Source organism: Rhinoraja longicauda, chromosome 8, assembly GCF_053455715.1.
Source record: "Rhinoraja longicauda isolate Sanriku21f chromosome 8, sRhiLon1.1, whole genome shotgun sequence".
Classification (NCBI taxonomy): Eukaryota; Metazoa; Chordata; class Chondrichthyes; order Rajiformes; family Arhynchobatidae; genus Rhinoraja; species Rhinoraja longicauda.
In genome coordinates, this window is record NC_135960.1 from 1,532,633 (window position 1) to 1,553,575 (window position 20,943).

General features: G+C 51.3%; 1 protein-coding gene across 1 annotated transcript; it reads right to left on the bottom strand.

Annotated features, from left to right (window-relative positions):
- Positions 1-561: 561 nt before the first annotated feature.
- LOC144596166 (uncharacterized) lies at positions 562-14,745 on the bottom strand. Its single transcript, XM_078404344.1, has 6 exons — positions 13,995-14,745; positions 12,018-12,188; positions 9,644-9,775; positions 7,485-7,657; positions 4,033-4,287; positions 562-1,025 (listed from the first exon to the last, which is right to left on the bottom strand). The coding sequence occupies exons 1-6, from the start codon at positions 14,734-14,736 to the stop codon at positions 825-827; spliced, it is 1,674 nt and encodes a 557-aa protein (XP_078260470.1). The 5' UTR covers positions 14,737-14,745; the 3' UTR covers positions 562-824.
- Between the last annotated feature and the right edge of the window lie 6,198 nt (positions 14,746-20,943).

A 20,943-nucleotide genomic window follows, 5' to 3' on the forward strand; every position in this document is an offset into this window, starting at 1 on the left:
CAGAGACCCGGGTTCCATCCCGACTACGGGTGCTGTCTGTACGGAGTTTGTACGTTCTCCCCGTAACCCGCGTGGGTTTTCTCCGGGCGCTCCGGTTTCCTCCCACACTCCAAAGACGTGCGGGTTTGTAAGCTAATTGGTTCGGTATAATTGTTTCTAGTGTGCGTGAGTAGGATAGTGTTAGTGTGCGGGGATCGCTGGTCGGTGCGGACTCGGTGGGCCGAAGGGCCTGTAACGGGCGGCACGGTGGCGCAGCGGTAGAGTTGCTGCCTTACAGCAAATGCAACGCCGGAGACTCAGGTTCCATCCTGACTACGGGCGCCGTCTGTACGGAGTTTGTACGTTCTCCCCGTGACCTGTGTGGGTTTTCTCCGAGATCTTCGGTTTCCTCCCACACTCCAAAGTCGTGCCGGTATTTAGGTTAATTGGCTGGGTAAATGTAAAAATTGTCCCCAGTGTGTGTGGGATAGTGTTAGTGTGCGGGGATCGCTGGGCGGCACGGACCCGGTGGGCCGAAGGGCCTGTTTCCGCGCTGTATCTCTAAATTAAACTAAACTCTAAACTAAACTAAAACTCAGTGGGTCAGCCGTTTTTGTGTGACTATCTTCGCTGTAAACCAGCGTCTGTAGTTCCTCCCTACACAAGGTATCGGCGTAGATCTGTGCAGTGAGATCTCGCTGGCCGCTCCATTCAGAGTAAAGTTGAACTTTTAGCACAATCGGTCCCCGGAAGGGGATGGTTAAAATATCCACAGGTCTTGCTCTCTGTGAGACAGACCCCTGTCCCACTGAACCAACAGTCTGTGTTGTGCCCATGTGGAGCAGCTAAGGTGTGGGATCCTTTCTCTGCACAGTCTGGTACCACACTGCCGTTGGCAGGTTCTGGCAACCCATAAACTCCCTCTTCATCTCTTCCGGAGTCAGGGGTGGGTTGTTACGGCACGGGCCTCCGTAGATTGTGCTGTTCACCAGCCCGGGAGTGGCTTCCACTACTCCGACGCTCGAAGAAGCCGCCCAGGCAAAGTTCTGCCAGATCAAACCAAAAATGTAAAGGTTACAGGATGAAGTCCCACAACTCAATCAGAGATACAGTTTAGAAACACAGAAAAATAGGTGCAGGAGGAGGCCATTCTACCCTTCGAGCCAGCACCACCATTCAATGTGATCATGGCTGATCATTCACAATCAGTACCCCATTCCTGCCTTCTCCCCATACCCCCTGACTCTGCTATCCTTAAGAGCTCTATCTAGCTCTCTCTTGAATGCATTCAGAGAATTGGCCTCCACTGCCTTCTGAGGCAGATAATTGCACAGATTCACAACTCTCTGACTGAAAAGGTTTTTCCTCATCCCAGTTCTAAATGGCCTACCCCTTATTCTTAAACTGTGGCCCCTTGTTCTGGACTCCCCCAACATTGGGAACATGTTTCCTACCTCTAACGTGTCCAACCCCTTAATAATCTTACACGTTTCGATAAGATCTCCTCTCATCCTTCTAAATTCCAGTGTATACAAGCCTAGTCGCTCCAGTCTTTTAACATATGATAGTCCCGCCATTCCGGGAATTAACCTAGTAAACCTACGCTGCACGCCCTATCAGAGATACAGTTTAGAAACACAGAAAAATAGGTGCAGGAGGAGGCCATTCAGCCCTACGAGCCAACACCACCATTCACTGATCAGTCTGAAGAAGAGTCTCGACCTGAAACGTCACCCATTCCTTCCCTCCCGAGATGCTGCCTGACCTGCTGAGTTACTCCAGCATTTTGTGAAATAAATACCTTCGATTTGTACCAGCATCTGCAGTTATTTTCTTACACCACCATTCACTGTGATCATGGCTGATTGTCCACAATCAATAACCCCTTGCCTGCCTAGAGAAGGACAACTTAAGAAATCACTAGAGTACAGTGGTACATTGCTGCCCCAAGAGGAGAGACCGATAATCCATATAAACTACAACATGAAACGTAGAACAATAAAGCACAGCAACAGGCCCTTTAGTTATAGACAATAGACAATAGGTGCAGGAGGAGGCCATTCGGCCCTTCGAGCCAGCACCACCATTCATTGTGATCATGGCTGATCATCCACAATCAGTACCCCGTTCCTGCCTTCTCCCCATAATCCCCCTGACTCCGCTATCTTTAAGAGCTCTATCTAGCTCTCTCTTGAAAACATCCAGAGAATTGGCCTCCACTGCCTTCTGAGGCGGAGATTTCCACAGGTTCACAACTCTCTGAGTGAAAAAGTTTCTCCTCATCTCCGTTCTAAATGGCCGACCCCTTATTCGTAAACTGTGGCCCCTGGTTCTGGACTCCCCCAACATCGGGAACATGTTTCCTGCCTCTAACGTGTCCAACCCCTTAATAATCTTATATGTTTCGATAAGATCCCCTCTCATCCTTCTAAATTCCAGTGAATACAAGCCCAGTCGATCGGGTAGATGCACAGAGTCTCCTGCATCCACCCAGAGTTGCCCCGAGGTACAGTGAATAGCTTGTGTTGCGCGCTAACCAGTCAGCGGAGGACATAGGTTCAAGGTGAAGGGGAAATATGAGGAATCTGAGGGGTAACTTTTCCACACAGAGGGTGGTGGGTGTGTGGAACGAGCTGCTGGAGGAGGTAGTTGAGGCTGGGACTGTCACATGGACAACAAATGGACAGGACAGGTTTGGAGGGTTATGGGCCAAAGACAGGCAGGTGGGACTAGTGTAGCTGGGACATGTTGGCCGGTGTGGGCAAGTTGGGCCGAAGGGCCTGTTTCCATACTGGAGCCGCCCACAGTGTACAGATACAGGGTAAAGGGAATAACGTTTAGTGCGAGGTAAAGCCAGCAAAGTCCAATCAAGGATAATCCGTGGGTCTCCAATGAGGTAGATGGGAGGTCAGGACCGCTCTCTGGTTGTGGTAGGATGGTTCAGTTGCCTGAGGGGCAGGCAGCATCTCTGATGAGATGGAATGGGTGGCGTTTCGGGTCGAGACCCTTCTTCAGACTGAATCAGGGGAGAAGGACTCTGGAGATATGGAATGGTAAGGTGTGAAAACAACAGATCAATGTTGACGATGATAAGGAAATGTAGAATGGATCATTGTTGGCTGAGGGGAAGGAAGTGGAAGCCACAAGTCAGTGGACATTTTTAAGGCAGAGATAGATAGATTCTTGATTAGTGCGGGTGTCAGGGGTTATGGGGAGAAGGCAGGAGAATGAGGGAGAGATAGACTTGATGGGCCAAATGGCCTAATTCTGCTAGACCACAACCAGACAGCTGTCCTGACCTCCCATCCACCTCATTGGAGACCCTCGGACTATCCTTGATCGGACTATCCTTGGCTTTACCTTGCACTGAACGTTATTCCCTTTATCCAGTATCTGTACGCTGTGGACGGCTCGATTGTAATCATGTATTGTCTTTCCGCTGACTGGTTAGCGCGCAACACAAGCTGTTCACTGTACCTCGGTACACGGGACAATGAACTAAACTGAAACTGAAACTGCTCCTATAACATAGAAACATAGAATATAGGTGCAGGAGGAGGCCCTTCGGCCCTTCGAGCCGGCACCGCCATTCAATATGATCATGGCTGATCATCCACAATCAGTAACCCGTGCCTGCCTTCTCCCCATATCCCTTGATTCCTTTAGCCTAAGAGCTAAATCTAACTCTCTCTTGAAAACATCCAGTGAATTGGCCTCCACTGCCCTCTGTGGCAGAGAATTCCACAGATTCACAACTCTCTGGGTGAAGAAGTTTTTCCTCATCTCAGTCCTAAATGGCCGACCCCATATTCTTAAACTGTGTGGCCCCTGGCTCTGGACTCCTCCAACATGGGGAACATGTTTCCTGCTTCTAGCCTGTGCAATCCTTTAAGAATTTAATATGTTTCTATAAGATCCCCTCTCATCCTTCCAAATTCCAGTGAATACAAGCCCAGTCGACCCGTTCCTGCTTTTCCCCCATATCCCTAGATTCCCTTGGCCCTGAGATGTAAATCTAACTCTCTCTTGAAAACTATGAGCTGATGAACTGACCTTGAGGATGTAATCACTGATGCATTGGTTGGGTTGAAGTCCTGCCCAGAGCTCGGTGAAGCTGGGGGCCCAGGTGAAGTCCGAGCCTTGGCTGTTGCCGATGATGGCGACGTTGGGGTGCTTGTTGGACGATCGCAGCCTCTTCACCAGTGTCCCAGGGTAACTCTGGTCGATGAAGATGAAGACCCTGTTGGCTTTGCATCCTTCCAGGTCCGTCAGCAGCTCGCCCACTGAGTACTTCTCCTTCTGGTCAGCCTGGGAAGTTGGACATGCACAGAGTCACCCACACAACCCCAACTCGCCATCCATCCTTGCTGCTCGATGAGAGCGAAAGGCAGACGCAAAATGCAAGAGTAACTCAGCGGGTCAGGCAGCATCTGTGGAGAACATGGATAGGTGACGTTTCACAGAGTGCTGGAGTAACTCAGCGGGTCAGGCAGCATCTGTGGAGAACATGGATAGGTGACGTTTCACAGAGTGCTGGAGTAACTCAGTGGGTCAGGCAGCATCTCTGGAGAACATGGATAGGTGACGTTTCACAGAGTGCTGGAGTAACTCAGTGGTTCATATAGAACGGAGATGAGGAAAAACGTTTTCAGTCAGAGAGTTGTAAATCTGTGGAATTCTCTGCCTCAGAAGGCAGTGTAGGCCAATTTTCTGAATGCATTCAAGAGAGAGCTAGATAGAGCTCTTAAGGATAGCGGAGTCAGGGGGTATGGGGAGAAGGCAGGAACTGGGTACAGATTGAGAATGATCAGCCATGATCACATTGAATGGTGATGCTGGCTCAAAGGGCAGAATGGCCTCCTCCTGCACCTATTGTCTATTATCTCTGGAGAACATGAATAGGTGACGTTTCACAGAGTGCTGCAGTAACTCAGGGGGTCAGGCAGCATCTCGGGAGAGAAGGAATGGGTGAAGTTTCAGGTCGAGACCCTTCTTCAGACCACAAACGTCACCCATTCCTTCTCTCCCGAGAAGCTGCCTGACCCGCTGAGTTACTCCAGCTTTTTGATTTAAACCAGCATCTGCAGTTTATTTCCTACAGGGGGTTCGAGGGCATACTGGCATGTCTTTACTTTAGACTTGGGGAAAGGTGACTCTGCGAATAATGAGCGGCCTGGATAGAGTGGATGTGGGGAGGATGTTTCCACTAGTGGGAGAGTCTAGGACCAGAGGGCACAGCCTCAGAATTAAAGGACGTTCCTTTAGGAAGGAGATGAGGAGGAATTTCTTTAGTCAGAGGGCGGTGAATCTGTGGGATTCTTTGCCACAGACGGCTGTGGAGGCCACAAGTCAATGGGTATTTTCAAGGCAGAGATAGATAGATTCTTGATCAGTGCGGGTGTCAGGGGTTATGGGGAGAAGGCCAGTCATAGGGTCATAAGTGATAGGAGTAGAATTAGGCCATTCGACCCATCAAGTCTACTCCGCCATTCAATCATGGCTGATCTATCTCTCCCTGGGATGGCAGGACTTTCATATGAAGAAAGACTGGATAGACTCGGCTTGTACTCACTGGAATTTAGAAGATTGAGGGGGGATCTTATAGAAACTTACAAAATTCTTAAGGGGTTGGACAGGCTAGATGCAGGAAGATTGTTCCTGATGTTGGGGAAGTCCAGAACAAGGGGTCACAGTTTAAGGATAAGGGGGAAGTCTTTTAAGACCGAGATGAGAAAGTTTTTTTTCACACAGAGAGTGGTGAATCTGTGGAATTCTCTGCCACAGAAGGTAGTTGAGGCCAGTTCATTGGCTATATTTACGAGGGAGTTAGATGTGGCCCTTGTGGCTAAAGGGATCAGGGGGTATGGAGAAAAGGCAGGTACGGGATACTGAGTTGGATGATCAGCCATGATCATATTCAATGGCGGTGCAGGCTCGAAGGGCCGAATGGCCTACTCCTGCACCTATTTTCTATGTTTCTATGTTTCTAACCCCATTCTCCTGCCTTCTCCCCATAACCCCTGACACCCGCACTGATCAACAATCTATCTATCTCTGCCTTAAAAATACCCACTGACTTGTGGCCTCCACAGCCGTCTGTGGCAAAGAATCCCACAGATTCACCACCCTCTGACTGAAGACACAGCCACAGTCTGCACGCACATGTTGAGTTCCTCTGTCTGCATTCACACATTATCACCCACCCCACAACCAACAATGGACCCTTGTGGGCTCCACATTTCTTTGATCATCCTTGCTTTCTGCATATCTCCCATTCATTTGTCCTAAGTACCATCTACATCTCATGTTACCCTGACTCTCAGTCTGAAGAGGGATCTCGACCCAAAACGTCACCCATTCCTTCTCTCCACAGATGCTGCCTGACCCGCTGAGTTACTCCAGCACTCTGTGTCTATCTTTGGTGTAAACCAACATCTGCAGTTCTTTTCTACACATGGAACAGTACTGCACAAGAACAGGCCCTTCGGCCCACAATGTCCGTGCTGAGCATGATGCTGTTAAACTAATCTCCCCTGCCCGCACATGATCCATACCCCTCCATTCCCTCCATATCCGTGTGCCTGTCCAAAAGCCTCTTACACACCACTATCGTATCTGCCCCCACCCCCACCCACTGGCATTAGGGGCGGCACGGTTGCGCAGCGGTAGAGTCGCTGCCTCACAGCGCCAGAGACCCGGGTTCGATCCCGGGTGCTGTCTGTACGGGGTTGATACATGACCTGCGTGGGTTTTCTCCGGGTGCTCCGGTTTCCTACGATTTCACTGTACGTGGCTACACGTGACAATAAAGCACTATTGAACCAATAACTGATGTCTCCTGCCGAGAAAGATCCCCCCCCCCAACAAAGCACGGGTCAACAAGATAAGAAACATAGAACAGTACAGTCTGAAGAAGAGACTCGACCTGAAACGTCACCTATCCATGTTCTCCACAGATGCTGCCTGACCCGCTGAGTTACTCCAGCACTCTGTGAAACGTCACCTATCCATGTTCTCCACAGATGCTGCCTGACCCGCTGAGTTACTCCAGCATTTTGTGTCTGTCTTTGGCATAAAACCAGTTCCTTCCATCACGCTTTGTGATGGAGTGTGGTCTGAGCCCAGACCGACAGAGTTTAGTTTAGAGATACAGCGTGGAAACAGGCCCTTCGGCCCACCAGGTCCGCGCCGACCAGCGATCCCCGCACACATTAACACAAGCCTACACATACTGGGGACAATTTACACATTTGCACCAAGCCAATTAACCTACAAACCTGCACGTCTTTGGAGTGTGGGAGGAAACCGAAAATCTCGGAGAAAACCCTCGCAGGTCACGGGGAGAACGTACAAACTCTGTACAGACGGCGCCCGTAGTCGGGATGGAACCCGGGTCTCCGGCGCTGTGAGGCAGCAGCTCTACCCGCTGTGAGGCAGCAGCTCTACCCGCTGCGCTACCCAGAGGGGTGAGGGAGGGTTCCCACTCGCTCAGTGTGGAGACCTACTATTCCGTTGTTGTTGACGTCCCACAGCAGCATGGTGCCATCATTCCTGGTGGGGCTGTTGAGATACAGGACCAGGGAGTCTGCACAGTTGGTAGCTCGACAGATGTAGGAGAGATGGCTACGAATCATCACCTTCTCCGTGGCTGGGTAGACCCCCTCGTTCTCCTCGCCCACTGCAAGGAACAAGGAGAAAGATCACGTTTGTGGAAGCATCAAACATTCCAGGAGCACACATCACCAGCAACTTGGCCATACTCAAGCAACCACCAAGAATGCAACACCAACGCTTCCACTTCCTTAGCAGGCTCGGCGATCCTCGCGCAGATTCGATAAGATCCCCCTCTCATCCTTCTAAACTCCAGTGAATACAAGCCCGGTCTTTCCAATCTTTCCTCATGACAGTCCCGCCATCCCATGGATTAACCTGGTGAACCTACGCTGCACTGCCTCAATAGCAAGGACGCCCTTACTCAAATTAGGAGACCAAAACTGCACACAGTATCTGAGAAGCTTCTCTCAGGTGCATCTGTGCTTATGTACAATTGATACTTGTACTGAACTGTGTACAATAATGACTTTCACTGCACCTCGTTACACATGACAAATAAAGAACCATTGTAGCCCAAGTCAGGGTGGTGAACCTGAAGAAGGGTCTCGACCCGAAACGTCACCCATTCCTTCTCTCCAGAGATGCTGCCTGTCCCTGTCAAAACTGTGTGCATTTTTGGTCTCCTAAGTTGAGGAAGGACATCCTTGCTATTGAGGGTGTGCAGCGTAGGTTCACCAGGTTAATCCCCAAGATGGCGGGAATGACCTTTGATGAAAGAATGGACTTGTATTCACTGGAGTTTAGAAGGATGAGAGGGGATCTTATCGAAACATATAAGATTATTAAGGGGTTGGACACGTTAGAGGCAGGAAACATGTTCCCGATGTTGGGGGAGTCCAGAACCAGGGGCCACAGTTTACGAATAAGGGGTAGGCCATTTAGAACGGAGATGAGGAAAAACTTTTTCACTCAGAGAGTTGTGAACCTGTGGAAATCTCCGCCTCAGAAGGCAGTGGAGGCCAATTCACTGGATGTTTTCAAGAGAGAGTTAGATTTAGCTCTTAGGGCTAACGGAATCAAGGGATATGGGGAGAAAGCAGGAACGTAGTACTGATTTTGGATGATCAGCCATGATCATATTGAATGGCGGTGCTGGCTCGAAGGTGACGTTTCACAGAGTGCTAGAGTAACTCAGCGGGTCAGGCAGCATCTGTGGAGAACATGGATAGGTGACGTTTCACAGAGTGCTGGAGTAACTCAGCGGGTCAGGCAGCATCTGTGGAGAACATGGATAGGTGACGTTTCACAGATTGCTGGAGTAACTCATCGGGTCAGGCGGCATCTATGGAGAGAAGGAATGGTATGTTGGCATTCATAGCAAGAGGATTTGAGTTTAGGAGCAGGGAGGTTCTACTGCAGTTGTACAGGGCCTTGGTGAGACCGCACCTGGAGTATTGTGTGCAGTTTTGGTCTCCTAATCTGAGGAAAGACGTTCTTGCCTTAGAGGGAGTACAGAGAAGGTTCACTAGATTGATCCCTGGGATGGCGGGACTTTCATATGAAGAAAGACTGGATAGACTCGGCTTATACTCGCTGGAATTTAGAAGACTGAGGGGGGATCTTATAGAAACATATAAAATTCTTAAGGGGTTGGAGAGGCTAGATGCGGGAAGATTGTTCCCGATGTTGGGGGAGTCCAGAACCAGGGGTCACAGCTTAAGGATAAGAGGGAAGTCTTTTAGGACCGAGATGAGAAAACATTTTTTCGCACAGAGAGTGGTGAGTCTGTGGAATTCTCTGCCTCAGAAGGCAGTGGAGGCTAAATCTCTGAATGCATTCAAGAGAGAGCTAGATAGAGCTCTTAAGGATAGCGGAGTCAGGGGGTATGGGGAGAAGGCAGGAACGTAGTACTGATTTTGGATGATCAGGAATGATCATATTGAATGGCGGTGCTAGCTCGAAGGTGACGTTTCACAGAGTGCTGGAGTAACTCAGCGGGTCAGGCAGCATCTCTGGAGAGAAGGAATGGGTGACGTTTCGGGTCCAGACCCTTCCTCAGACTGTCTGGGTGCTGAGTGTGTTGGGAATGCTGCGCCGGTGTTCCAGTTACCGGGAAGTTGCCCGTCTCCGGCGAAGAAGGTCTTGATGTTCTCGGATCGGAAGCCGTTGGTTCGGAGCATGCGCTGGAAACGGACCAGGTTGTTGACGTGTTGCTGATTGGTCAGGTGTTCCTTCCAACCCCCTGGAAACCAACAAGTGGAGTTAGCACCGTGCGTCAGGCAGGGCCGAGCTACATACAGGGGGCTTTCCTCTGGCCCTGCTGCCTAGGGTTGCCAACTTCCTCACTCCCAAATACGGGACAAGGTGACGTCACCGCCCCGCGCCCCATGTGACCTCACCCAGCCAGCGGCCACGTGCTCCCGCTCCACCAATGGTGGCCGCCCGGGCCGGGAGGCGGGTTGCTACGCAACCACCGTTAGGCGAATGCACTCAGCCCCGCACCCCGAACACATTCCGTTAGCCTACACTTTCCGGGCCGAGAGTGTCTGGGCCTGCAGTGTCCGGGCCTACAGTGTCCGGGCCTGCAGTGTCCGGGCCTGCAGTGTCCGGGCCTGTAGTGTCCGGGCCTGCAGTGTCCGGGCCTGCAGTGCCCGGGCCTGCAGTGTCCGGGCCTGCAGTGTCCGGGCCTGCAGTGTCCGGGCCTGCAGTGTCCGGGCCTGCAGTGTCCGGGCCTGCAGTGTCCGGGCCTGCAGTGTCCGGGCCTGCAGTGTCCGGGCCTGCAGTGTCCGGGCCTGCAGTGTCCGGGCCTGCACTGTCCGGGCCTGCACTGTCCGGGCCTGCAGTGTCCGGGCCTGCAGTGTCGGGGCCTGCAGTGTCGGGGCCTGCAGTGTCGGGGCCTGCAGTGTCGGGGCCTGCAGTGTCGGGGCCTGCACTGTCCGGGCCTGCACTGTCCGGGCCTGCACTGTCCGGGCCTGCACTGTCCGGGCCTGCACTGTCCGGGCCTGCACTGTCCGGGCCTGCAGTGTCGGGGCCTGCAGTGTCGGGGCCTGCAGTGTCGGGGCCTGCAGTGTCGGGGCCTGCAGTGTCGGGGCCTGCAGTGTCGGGGCCTGCAGTGTCGGGGCCTGCAGTGTCGGGGCCTGCAGTGTCGGGGCCTGCAGTGTCGGGGCCTGCAGTGTCGGGGCCTGCAGTGTCGGGGCCTGCAGTGTCGGGGCCTGCAGTGTCGGGGCCTGCAGTGTCGGGGCCTGCAGTGTCCGGGCCTACAGCGTCGGGGCCTGCAGCGTCCGGGCCTGCAGCGTCGGGGCCTGCAGTGTCGGGGCCTGCAGTGTCGGGGCCGGCAGTGTCGGGGCCTGCAGTGTCGGGGCCTGCAGTGTCGGGGCCTGCAGTGTCGGGGCCTGCAGTGTCGGGGCCTGCAGTGTCCGGGCCTGCAGTGTCCGGGCCTGCAGCGTCCGGGCCTACAGCGTCCGGGCCTGCAGTGTCCGGGCCTGCAGTGTCCGGGCCTGCAGTGTCGTGGCCTACAGCGTCCGGACCTACAGTGTCCGGACCTACAGTGTCCGGGCCTGCAGCTGCCTCTGGGCCTACAGCGTCCGGGCCGAAAGCACCCCCTCGGGCCTAGTACGGGACAAGGGCGGTCCCGTACGGGACAAACAAATTTTCCCCAAAATACGGGATGTCCCGGCTAATACGGGACAGTTGGCAACCCTCGTGTGACCCAAACCCAGCCGATCACAGCGAGCAGACGCAAGTACATGAGAGGAATATTTCGGATAAACATTCGACTCAACTTGCCCACACCGGCCAACAATGTCCCAGCTACACTAGTCCCACCTGCCCGCGTTTGGTCCATATCCCTCCAAACCTGTCCTATCCATGTACCTGTCCAACTGTTTCTTAAACGTTGAGATAGTCCCAGCCTCAACTACCTCCTCTGGCTGCTCGTTCCATACACCCACCACCTTCTGTGTGGAAAAGTTACCCCTCAGATTCCTATTAAATCTTTTCCCCTCGGTTACCCCTTCACCTTGAACCCATGTCCTCTGGTCCTCGATTCCCCTACTCTGGGCAAGAGACTCTGTGCATCTACCCGATCTATTCCTCTCATGATCTTGTACACCTCTATAAGATCTCCTGATCTTCCTCCTGAGCCCTCTCACCCTTTCACTCACACCCCTCTCTCCCTCCCCCCTCTGCTCCCCCCCTCTATCTCTCCCCCTCTCTCCATCTCTCTGGGAAACGTATGAGGATCTCTCTCTCTGACAGGTCGTTGTCTTTTTTTATCTCTCTGCCCATCTCTCTCCCTCCCCCTTCCCTCTCCCCGTCCCCCCTCTCCCTTACTCCCCCTCTTTCTCTCCCCCTCCCTCCCTGCCCCCTTTCCCTCCCCTCTCTCCCCCCATTCCCCCCTCCCTCCCCCCTTCCTCCTCCCTCCCCCCATCTCTCCCCCTCTCCCCCCATCCCCTCCCCCCTGCCCCCCCCCCCCACCCACTGACCGGAGAGCAGCAGGCCGTGGTCACATGTCTGGTACACACGGCATGATTGCCGTGAGGAGAGTTGCTGTCGGTGGCAGCGCTGCGTGTTCTTGTTCAGCTCGCAGTGGGCAGAGGCTGGATGGGGGCCGCCCATCGCCAGGGGCCGCGGGCACGGGGCAAAACCCTTCTGTTCTGCAACAAGAAGGCAGGCGGTTACTGCCGGGCGGCCACCATGGGGGATGGGGTAGCAGAGACGGGCCGAAGGGCCTGCGCATTTGGAGACGAGCGTGTGTAGGAAAGGAACTGCAGACGCTGGTTTACACCGAAGGCAGACACATAGAAACATAGAAAATAGGTGCAGGAGTAGGCCATTCGGCCCTTCGAGCCTGTACGCACCGCCATTCAATATGATCATGGCTGATCATCCAGCTCAGTAACCTGTACCTGCCTTCTCTCCATACCCCCTGATCCCTTTAGCCACAAGGGCCACATCTAACTCCCTCTTAAATATAGCCAATGAACTGGCCTCAACTACCTTCTGTGGCAGAGAATTCCACAGATTCACCACTCTCTGTGTGAAAAAAAACTTTCTCATCTCGGTCCTAAATGACTTCCCCCTTATCCTTAAACTGTGACCTCTTGTTCTGGACTTCCCCAACATCGGGAACAATCTTCCCGCATCTAGCCTGTCCAACCCCTTAAGAATTTTGTAAGTTTCTATAAGATCCCTCCTCAATCTTCTAAATTCCAGCGAGTACAAGCCGAGTCTATCCAGTCTTTCATCATATGAAAGTCCTGCCATCCCAGGAATCAATCTGGTGAACCTTCTCTGTACTCCCTCTATGGCAAGAATGTCTATCCTCAGATTATGAGACCAAAACTGTACGCAATACTCCAGGTGTGGTCTCACCAATGCCCTGTACAACTGCAGTAGAACCTCCCTGCTCCTAAACTCAAATCCCCTCGCTATGAATGCCAACATACCATTCACTTTCTTCACTGCCTGCTGTACCTGCATGCCTACTTTCAATGACTGGTGTACCACGACACCCAGGTCCCGTTGCATCTCCCCTTCTCCTAATCGGCCACCATTCAGATAATACACACACACACACACGGAGGGCTGGAGTAACTCAGCGGGTCGGGCAGCATCTCTGGAGGGAAGGAATGGGTGGCGTTTCGGGTCGAGACCCTTCTCTGTATTTGTATGTGTATATATATATTGTATATATATGAGTGTGTGTGTATATATATTTGTGTGTGCGAGTGTGTGTATGTAGATATCTGTGTGTGTGTTTGTTTGTATATATGTGTGTGTGTGTGTGTGTGTGTGCGCGTATATATCTGTGTGTGTGTGTGTATGTATATGTGTGTGGTAATATGTATATATCTGTGTGTGTGTGTGTGTGTATATATATGTATATATCTGTGTGTGTGTGTATATATATCTGTGTGTGTGTGTGTATGTATGTATATATATATATGAGTGTGTGTGTATATATATTTGTGTGTGCGAGTGTGTGTATGTAGATATCTGTGTGTGTGTTTGTTTGTATATATGTGTGTGTGTGTGTGTGTGTGCGTATATATCTGTGTGTGTGTGTGTATATATATGTATATATCTGTGTGTGTGTGTATATATATCTGTGTTTGTGTGTGTATATCTGTGTTTGTGTGTGTATATCTGTGTGTGTGTGCGCGCGTATGTTTATATCTGTGTGTGTGTGTAAATGTGTGTGTGCTCGTGTGTGTCTAAATCCATCTACAAGCCCCAGCAGCCACACAGATGCATTGGTGCGTTTGTGCGTGGGTGCGTTTGTGCGTGGGTGCGTTGGTGCGCGTGGGTGCATTGGTGCGTGGGTGCATTGGTGCGTGGGTGCGTGGGTGCATTGGTGCGTTGATGCGTTGGTGCGTTTGTGCGTGGGTGCGTTGGTGTGCGTGGGTGCGTGGTGTGCTGGGGGGGAGATGGGTTCAGAGGGTTGGGTGTGAGGGACCCACCTACACAGTGGAGCCGCTGCTCCTTGTTCTCGTCCCTCTGCCCCACGACCAGCGGCACGAAGTGTATCTCACACAGGCCCACCAGCCGGTCCTCCCGCCGAGCCCTCTCCGCCACCGTGCCGGCGCTCTCTCTCCGCGGTCTCCCGGTGCGTCCCGGCCCCACCGTGCCGGCGCTCTCTCTCCGCGGTCTCCCGGTGCGTCCCGGCCCCACCGTGCCGGCGTTCTCTCTCCACGATCTCCCGGTGTGTCCCGGTCCCACCGTGCCGGCGCTCTCTCTCCGCGGTCTCCCGGTGTGTCCCGGTCCCACCGTGCCGGCGCTCTCTCTCCGCGGTCTCCCAGTGCGTCCCGGTCCCACCGTGCCGGCGTTCTCTCTCCACGGTCTCCCGGTGCGTCCCGGTCCCACCGTGCCGGCGCTCTCTCTCCGCGGTCTCCCGGTGCGTCCCGGTCCCACCGTGCCGGCGCTCTCTCTCCGCGGTCTCCCGGTGCGTCCCGGTCCCACCGTGCCGGCGTTCTCTCTCCGCGGTCTCCCGGTGTGTCCCGGTCCCACCGTGCCGGCGCTCTCTCTCCGCGGTCTCCCGGTGTGTCCCGGTCCCACCGTGCCGGCGTTCTCTCTCCGCGGTCTCCCGGCGTCCCGCGGCCCCACCGGCCTCTTCCTCCCGCGGCCCCGGGCGTTCTGGCGCTCGGCACGGCTGGTTCGCCGCTTCAGCACGTTCTCACAGCGGCTCTTCAACGCCAACGTCATGCACTCGTGGTCACCTGGAGCAGTGGACATAGAAACATGGAAATATGGACACGGCATGGACACGCATAGACACATATGGACACACCATGACACTCATAGACACTCAGACACATATAGACACTCATAGACACATCATAGACACACATAGACACTCATAGAAACATAGACACATCATAGACACATCATAGACACGTCATAGACACGTCATAGACACGTCATAGACACGTCATAGACACGTAGAAACATCATAGACAGAAACATAGACACACCATAGACACACGTAGACACAACAGACACATCATAGACACAGAAACATAGACACATCATAGACACATCATAGACACGTCATTGACAGACACGTCATAGACAGACACATCATAGACACGTCATAGACACGTCATAGAAGCATGTAAACATAGACACATATCCACGTAGACACTTAGACATGGAAACATAGAAACATGAAACATGGAAACGGAAAATAGGTGCAGGAGGAGGCCATTCAGCCCTTCGAGCCAATATGATCCTGGCTGATCATCCAAAATCAGTAGCCCGTTTGTCCCCATATCCCTTGATTACATTCTCCCTAAGAGCTAAATCTAGCTCACTCTTGAAAACATCCAGTGAATCGGCCTCCACTGCCGTTCTGTGGCAGAGAATTCCACAGATTCACAACTCTCTGGGTGAAAAGGTTTTTCCTCATCTCAGTCCCAAATGGCCGACCCCTTATTCTTAATCTGTGTGTGGCCTCTGGTTCTGGACTCCCCCAACATGGGGGACATTTTTCCTGCATCTAGTCTGTCCAATCCCTTAAGAATGTTATATGTTTCTATCAGATCCCCTCTCGTCCTTCTAAACTCCAGTGAATACAAGCCCAGTCGACCCATTCTTTCATCTAGATTGGGTGGACAAGGAGGTGCCACACACACACACACATGACACCATCTTACCCTCCTCAGTGCTGCCCTCTGGTTGTGGTAGGATGATACTGTCATCAGACAACTGAATCATTTTGTTAACCCAATCGATATGTAGATTAAAGTCCCCCATGATAACTGTTGCACCTTTGTTACACACAGGAAAAATGTTCCCAACGACTGGAAAGACTGGGCTTGTATTCACTGGAGTTTAGAAGGATGAGAGGGGATCTTATAGAGACATATAAAATTATAAAAGGACTGGACAAGCTAGATGCAGGAAAAATGTTCCCAATGTTGGGGGAGTCCAGAACCAGGGGGCACACAGTCTAAGAATAAAGGGGAGGCCATTTAAAACTGAGATGAGAAAAAATCTTTTTCACCCAGAGTTGTGAATTTGTGGAATTCTCTGCCACAGAGGGCAGTGGAGGCCGATTCACCGGATGGATTTAAAAGAGAGTTAGATAGAGCTCTAGGGGCTAGTGGAATCAAGGGATATGGGGAGAAGGCAGGCACGGGTTACTGATTGTGGATGATCAGCCATGATCACAATGAATGGCGGTGCTGGCTCGAAGGGCCGAAGGGCTGAATGGCCTCCTGCACCGATTTGGTATTATTCTTGTTTGCCGCTATCCCCAGCCTCACCACTGCTGTTTGGTGAACTGTATCCAACTCCTACATGCAGTTTCTACAGCAAAGGTAGAGACAAAATGCTGGAGTAACTGAGCGGGACAGGCAGCATCTCTGGAGAGAAGGAATGGGTGACGTTTCGGGTCTCGACCTGAAACGTCACGCATTCCTTCTCTCCAGAGATGCTGCCTGTCCCGCTCAGTTACTCCAGCATTTTGTGTCTACCTTCGATTTTAACCAGCATCTGCAGTTTATTTCCTACAGATTCTACAGCATCCAACCTAATGTCTCTCCTGATCATTGCATCTAACTCAACCAGAGAGCGGTCCTGACCTCCCATCCACCTCATTGGAGACCCGCGGACTATCCTTGATCGGACTTTGCCGGCTTTACCTTGCACTGAACGTTATTCCCTTTATCCAGTATCTGTACACTGTGGACGGCTCGATTGTAATCATGCATTGTCTTTCCGCTGACTGGTTAGCGCGCAACACAAGCTGTTCACTGTACCTCGGTACACGGCACAATAAACTAGACTCAACTAAACTAAAATAAGGGCGGTCACGGTGGCGCGGCGGTAGAGTTGCCGCCTTACAGCGAATGCAGCGCCAGAGACCCGGGTTCCATCCCGACTACGGGCGCTGTCTGTACGGAGTTTGTACGTTCTCCCCGTGACCTGTGTGGGTTTTCTCCGGGCGCTCCGGTTTTCTCCCGCACTCCAAAGACGTGCAGGTTTGTAGGTTAATTGGCTTGGTGTAAATGTAAATTGTCCCCAGTGTGTGTAGGATAGTGTTAGTGTGCGGGGATCGCTGGTCGGTGTGGACTCGGTGGGCCGAAGGGCCTGTTTCCGCACTGTATCTCTAAACTAAATTGATAAACTAGACTAAGGTTTACCCATTTACAGTTTGATATCGTTAACTGACTGGAATTGACATTATTGTGTCATAATACTGTAGACTTTCCCCCCACCAACCCCCATTTCTGTATTCCGTGACTCCATCTACACCTCACGCTGCCTCGGCAAGGCCAGCAGCATCATCAAGGACCAGTCTCACCCCGGTCACTCCCTCTTCTCCCCTCTCCCATCGGGCAAGAGGTACAGAAGTGTGAAAACGCACACCTCCAGATTCAGGGGCAGTTTCTTCCCGGCTGTTATCAGGCAACTGAACCGTCCTCTCACCAACTAGAGAGCGGTCCTGACCTCCCATCCACCTCATTGGAGACCCTCGGACTATCCTTGATCGGACTTTGCCGGCTTTACCTTGCACTGAACGTTATTCCCTTTATCCAGTATCTGTACACTGTGGACGGCTCGATTGTAATCATGTATTGTCTTTCCGCTGACTGGTTAGCGCGCAACACAAGCTGTTCACTGTACCTCGGTACACGGGACAATAAACTAGACTGAAACTCAATAAACTAAAGTCTGAACTATAGCCTAAAGTCTGAAGAAGGGTCTCGACACGAAACGTCACCCATTCCTTCTCTCCAGAGATGCTGCCCGACCCACTGAGTTACTCCAGCACTCTGTGTCTATCTTCAGTTTCAATCAGCATCTGTAGTTTCATCCTACACATGATAAGGGAATAACGTTCCGTGCAAGGTAAAGCCGGGAAAGTCTGATTAAAGATAGTCCGAGGGTCTCCATTGAGGTAGATCATTTAGTGTATTGTCCCGTGCACCAAGGTACAGTGAAAAGCTTTTGTTGCGCGCTAACCAGTCAGCGGAAAGACAATACACCATTACATTTATTCTGTCCACAGTGTAGATACAGGATTAGGGGAAGATAGACACAAAAAGCTGCTTCTGTCTGAAGAAGTGTCTCGACCTGAAACATCACAAAACAGCATTTTGTGGATATCTTCCATTAAAACCAGCATCTTTAGTTCCTTCTTACACATAAGGGAATAACGTTTATAATAATAATATAATAATAATAATATTCATTTATTGTCATTGCAACGAGTACAACGAAATTAAAAAAATAGCCAATCCTGACGGTGCGTACAAACATATATGCAATAAATGCAAAAACAAATAAATACATAAATACAATTAAATACAATTATATTAGGTACAAGATTTTTTAACGGTGTTGCCTAGTGCAAAGGTAGTGTTCAGTTCTCGTATGGCCCTGGGGTAAAAACTGTTCTTAAGTCTGTTTGTTCGGGATTTGATCGACCTGAAACGTCGACCAGAGGGCAGATGAACAAACAGACGGTGGCCGGCCGGGGTGGGATGGATCTTTTATTATTTTGCCTGCTCTACTGAGGCATCGTAGGCTGAACAGGTGCTCCAGGGAGTGCAAGTTAAAGCCAGTAAAGTCTGATTAGACATCGTCCGAGGGTCTCCAATGAGGTAGATAGTTTCGTTCATTGTCCCGTGTACCGTGGTACAGTGAGAAGCTTGTGTTGCGCGCTAACCAGTCAGCGGAAAGACAATACATGGTTACAATCGAGCCGTCCACAGTGTGCAGGTACACGATAAGGGAATAACGTTTAGGGCAAGGTAAAGCCTGATTATAGATGGTAGAATAGTTAGACAGTAGGGAGTTAGCACGCAACAAAAAGCTTTTCACTGTACCTCGGTACACGTGACAATAAACTAAGCCGTATCTACCTCATTGAAGAGACTATCTCGAATGAGACTTTATCTTATAGACAATAGACGATAGGTGCAGGAGGAGGCCATTCAGCCCTTCAAGCCAGCAACGCCATTCACCGTGATCACGGCTGATCATCCACAATCAGTACCCCGTTCCTGCCTTCTCCCCATACCCCCTGACTCCGCTATCGTTAAGAGCTCTATCTAACTCTCTCTTGAAAGCATCCAGAGAACTGGCCTCCACTGCCTTCTGTGGCAGAGAATTCCACAGATTCAATACTCTCTGAGTGGAAAGGTTTTTCCTCATCTCCGTTCTAAATGGCCTACCCATTATTCTTAAACTGTGTGGCCCCTTGTTCTGGACTCCCCCAACATTGGGAACATGTTTCCTGCCTCTAACGTGTCCAATCCCTCAATAATCTTCCCCTCTCATCCTTCTAAATTCCAGTCTTGCACTGTACGTTATTCCCTCTAAGAGGCTGTAGGTTGATGCTGTGTGGCAGCAACTCTACCGTGACCGCCCAAACGAGACTTTACCTTGCACTAAACATCCCCGGGATGACGGGACTGTCATATGAGGAAAGACTGGGCTTGTATTCGCTGGAGTTTAGAAGGATGAGAGGGGATCTTATAGAGACGTTTAAAATTATAAAAGGACTGGACAAGCTAGATGCAGGAAAAATGTTCCCAATGTTGGGGGAGTCCAGAACCAGGGGCCACACAGTCTAAGAATAAAGGGAAGGCCATTTAAAACTGAGGTGGGAAAAAACATTTTCACCCAGAGAGTTGTGAATTTGTGGAATTCTCTGCCACAGAGGGCAGTGGAGGCCAATTCACTGGATGAATTTAAAAGAGAGTTACATAGAGCTCTAGGGGCTAGTGGAATCAAGGGATATGGGGAGAAGGCAGGCACGGGTTACTGATTGTGGATGATCAGCCATGATCACAATGAATGGCGGTGCTGGCTCGAAGGGCCGAATGGCCTCCCGCTGCACCTATTTTCAATGTTTCTATTCCCTAACAGGGTGCAGGGTGGTGCTGTGGCAACAGGACTACCCGCTGGCCACTGCCTCCTTGTTTATGCCGCCAAGGTGGATAACCTCACATTTATCTACATTATACTGCAACTGCCACGCATCTGCCCACTCACTCAACCTGTACGTCACCCTGCAACCTCCTAACATCCTCTTCGCAGTTCACACTGCCACCTAGCTTTGTGTGATCTGCAAACTTGCTAGTGTTACTTCTAATTCCATCATCCGAATCATTAATATATATTATAAATATATAGATGGTAGAGAGTTAGCACACAACAAAAAGCTTTTCACTGTACACATAGAAACATAGAAAATAGGTGCAGGAGGAGGCCATTCGGCCCTTCAAGCCAGCACCGCCATTCATTGTGATCACGGCTGATCATCCACAATCAGTAACCCGTGCCTGCCTTCTCCCCATATCCCTTGATTCCACTAGCCCTTTAGAGCTCTATCTAACTCTCTTTTAAATCCATCCAGTGAATCGGCCTCCACTGCCCTCTGTGGCAGAGAATTCCACAGATTCACAACTCTCTGGGTGAAAAAGTTTTTTCTCACCTCAGTTTTAAATGGCCTCCTCTTTATTCTGGTTCTGGACTCCCCCAACATTGGGAACATTTTTCCTGCATCTAGCTTGTCCAGTCCATTTATAATTTTATACGTCTCTATAAGATCCCCTCTCATCCTTCTAAACTCCAGTGAATACAAGCCTAGTCTTTTCAATCTTTCCTCGTGTGACAGTCCCGCCATCCCGGGGATTAACCTGGTGAACCTACGCTGCACTGCCTCAATAGCAAGGACGTCCTTCCTCGAATTAGGAGACCAAAACTGCACACAATACTCGAGATGAACGTGACAATAAACTCAGCCGTATCTACCTGATTGAAGAGACTATCTCTTGTGAGACTTTACCTTGCACTGAGAGGCTGTAGGTTGGTGTTGTGAGGCAGCAACTCTACAGTTGCGTTACTGTGCTGCCCAAATGCACTGGACACAAAATGCTGGAGTAACTCAGCGGGTCA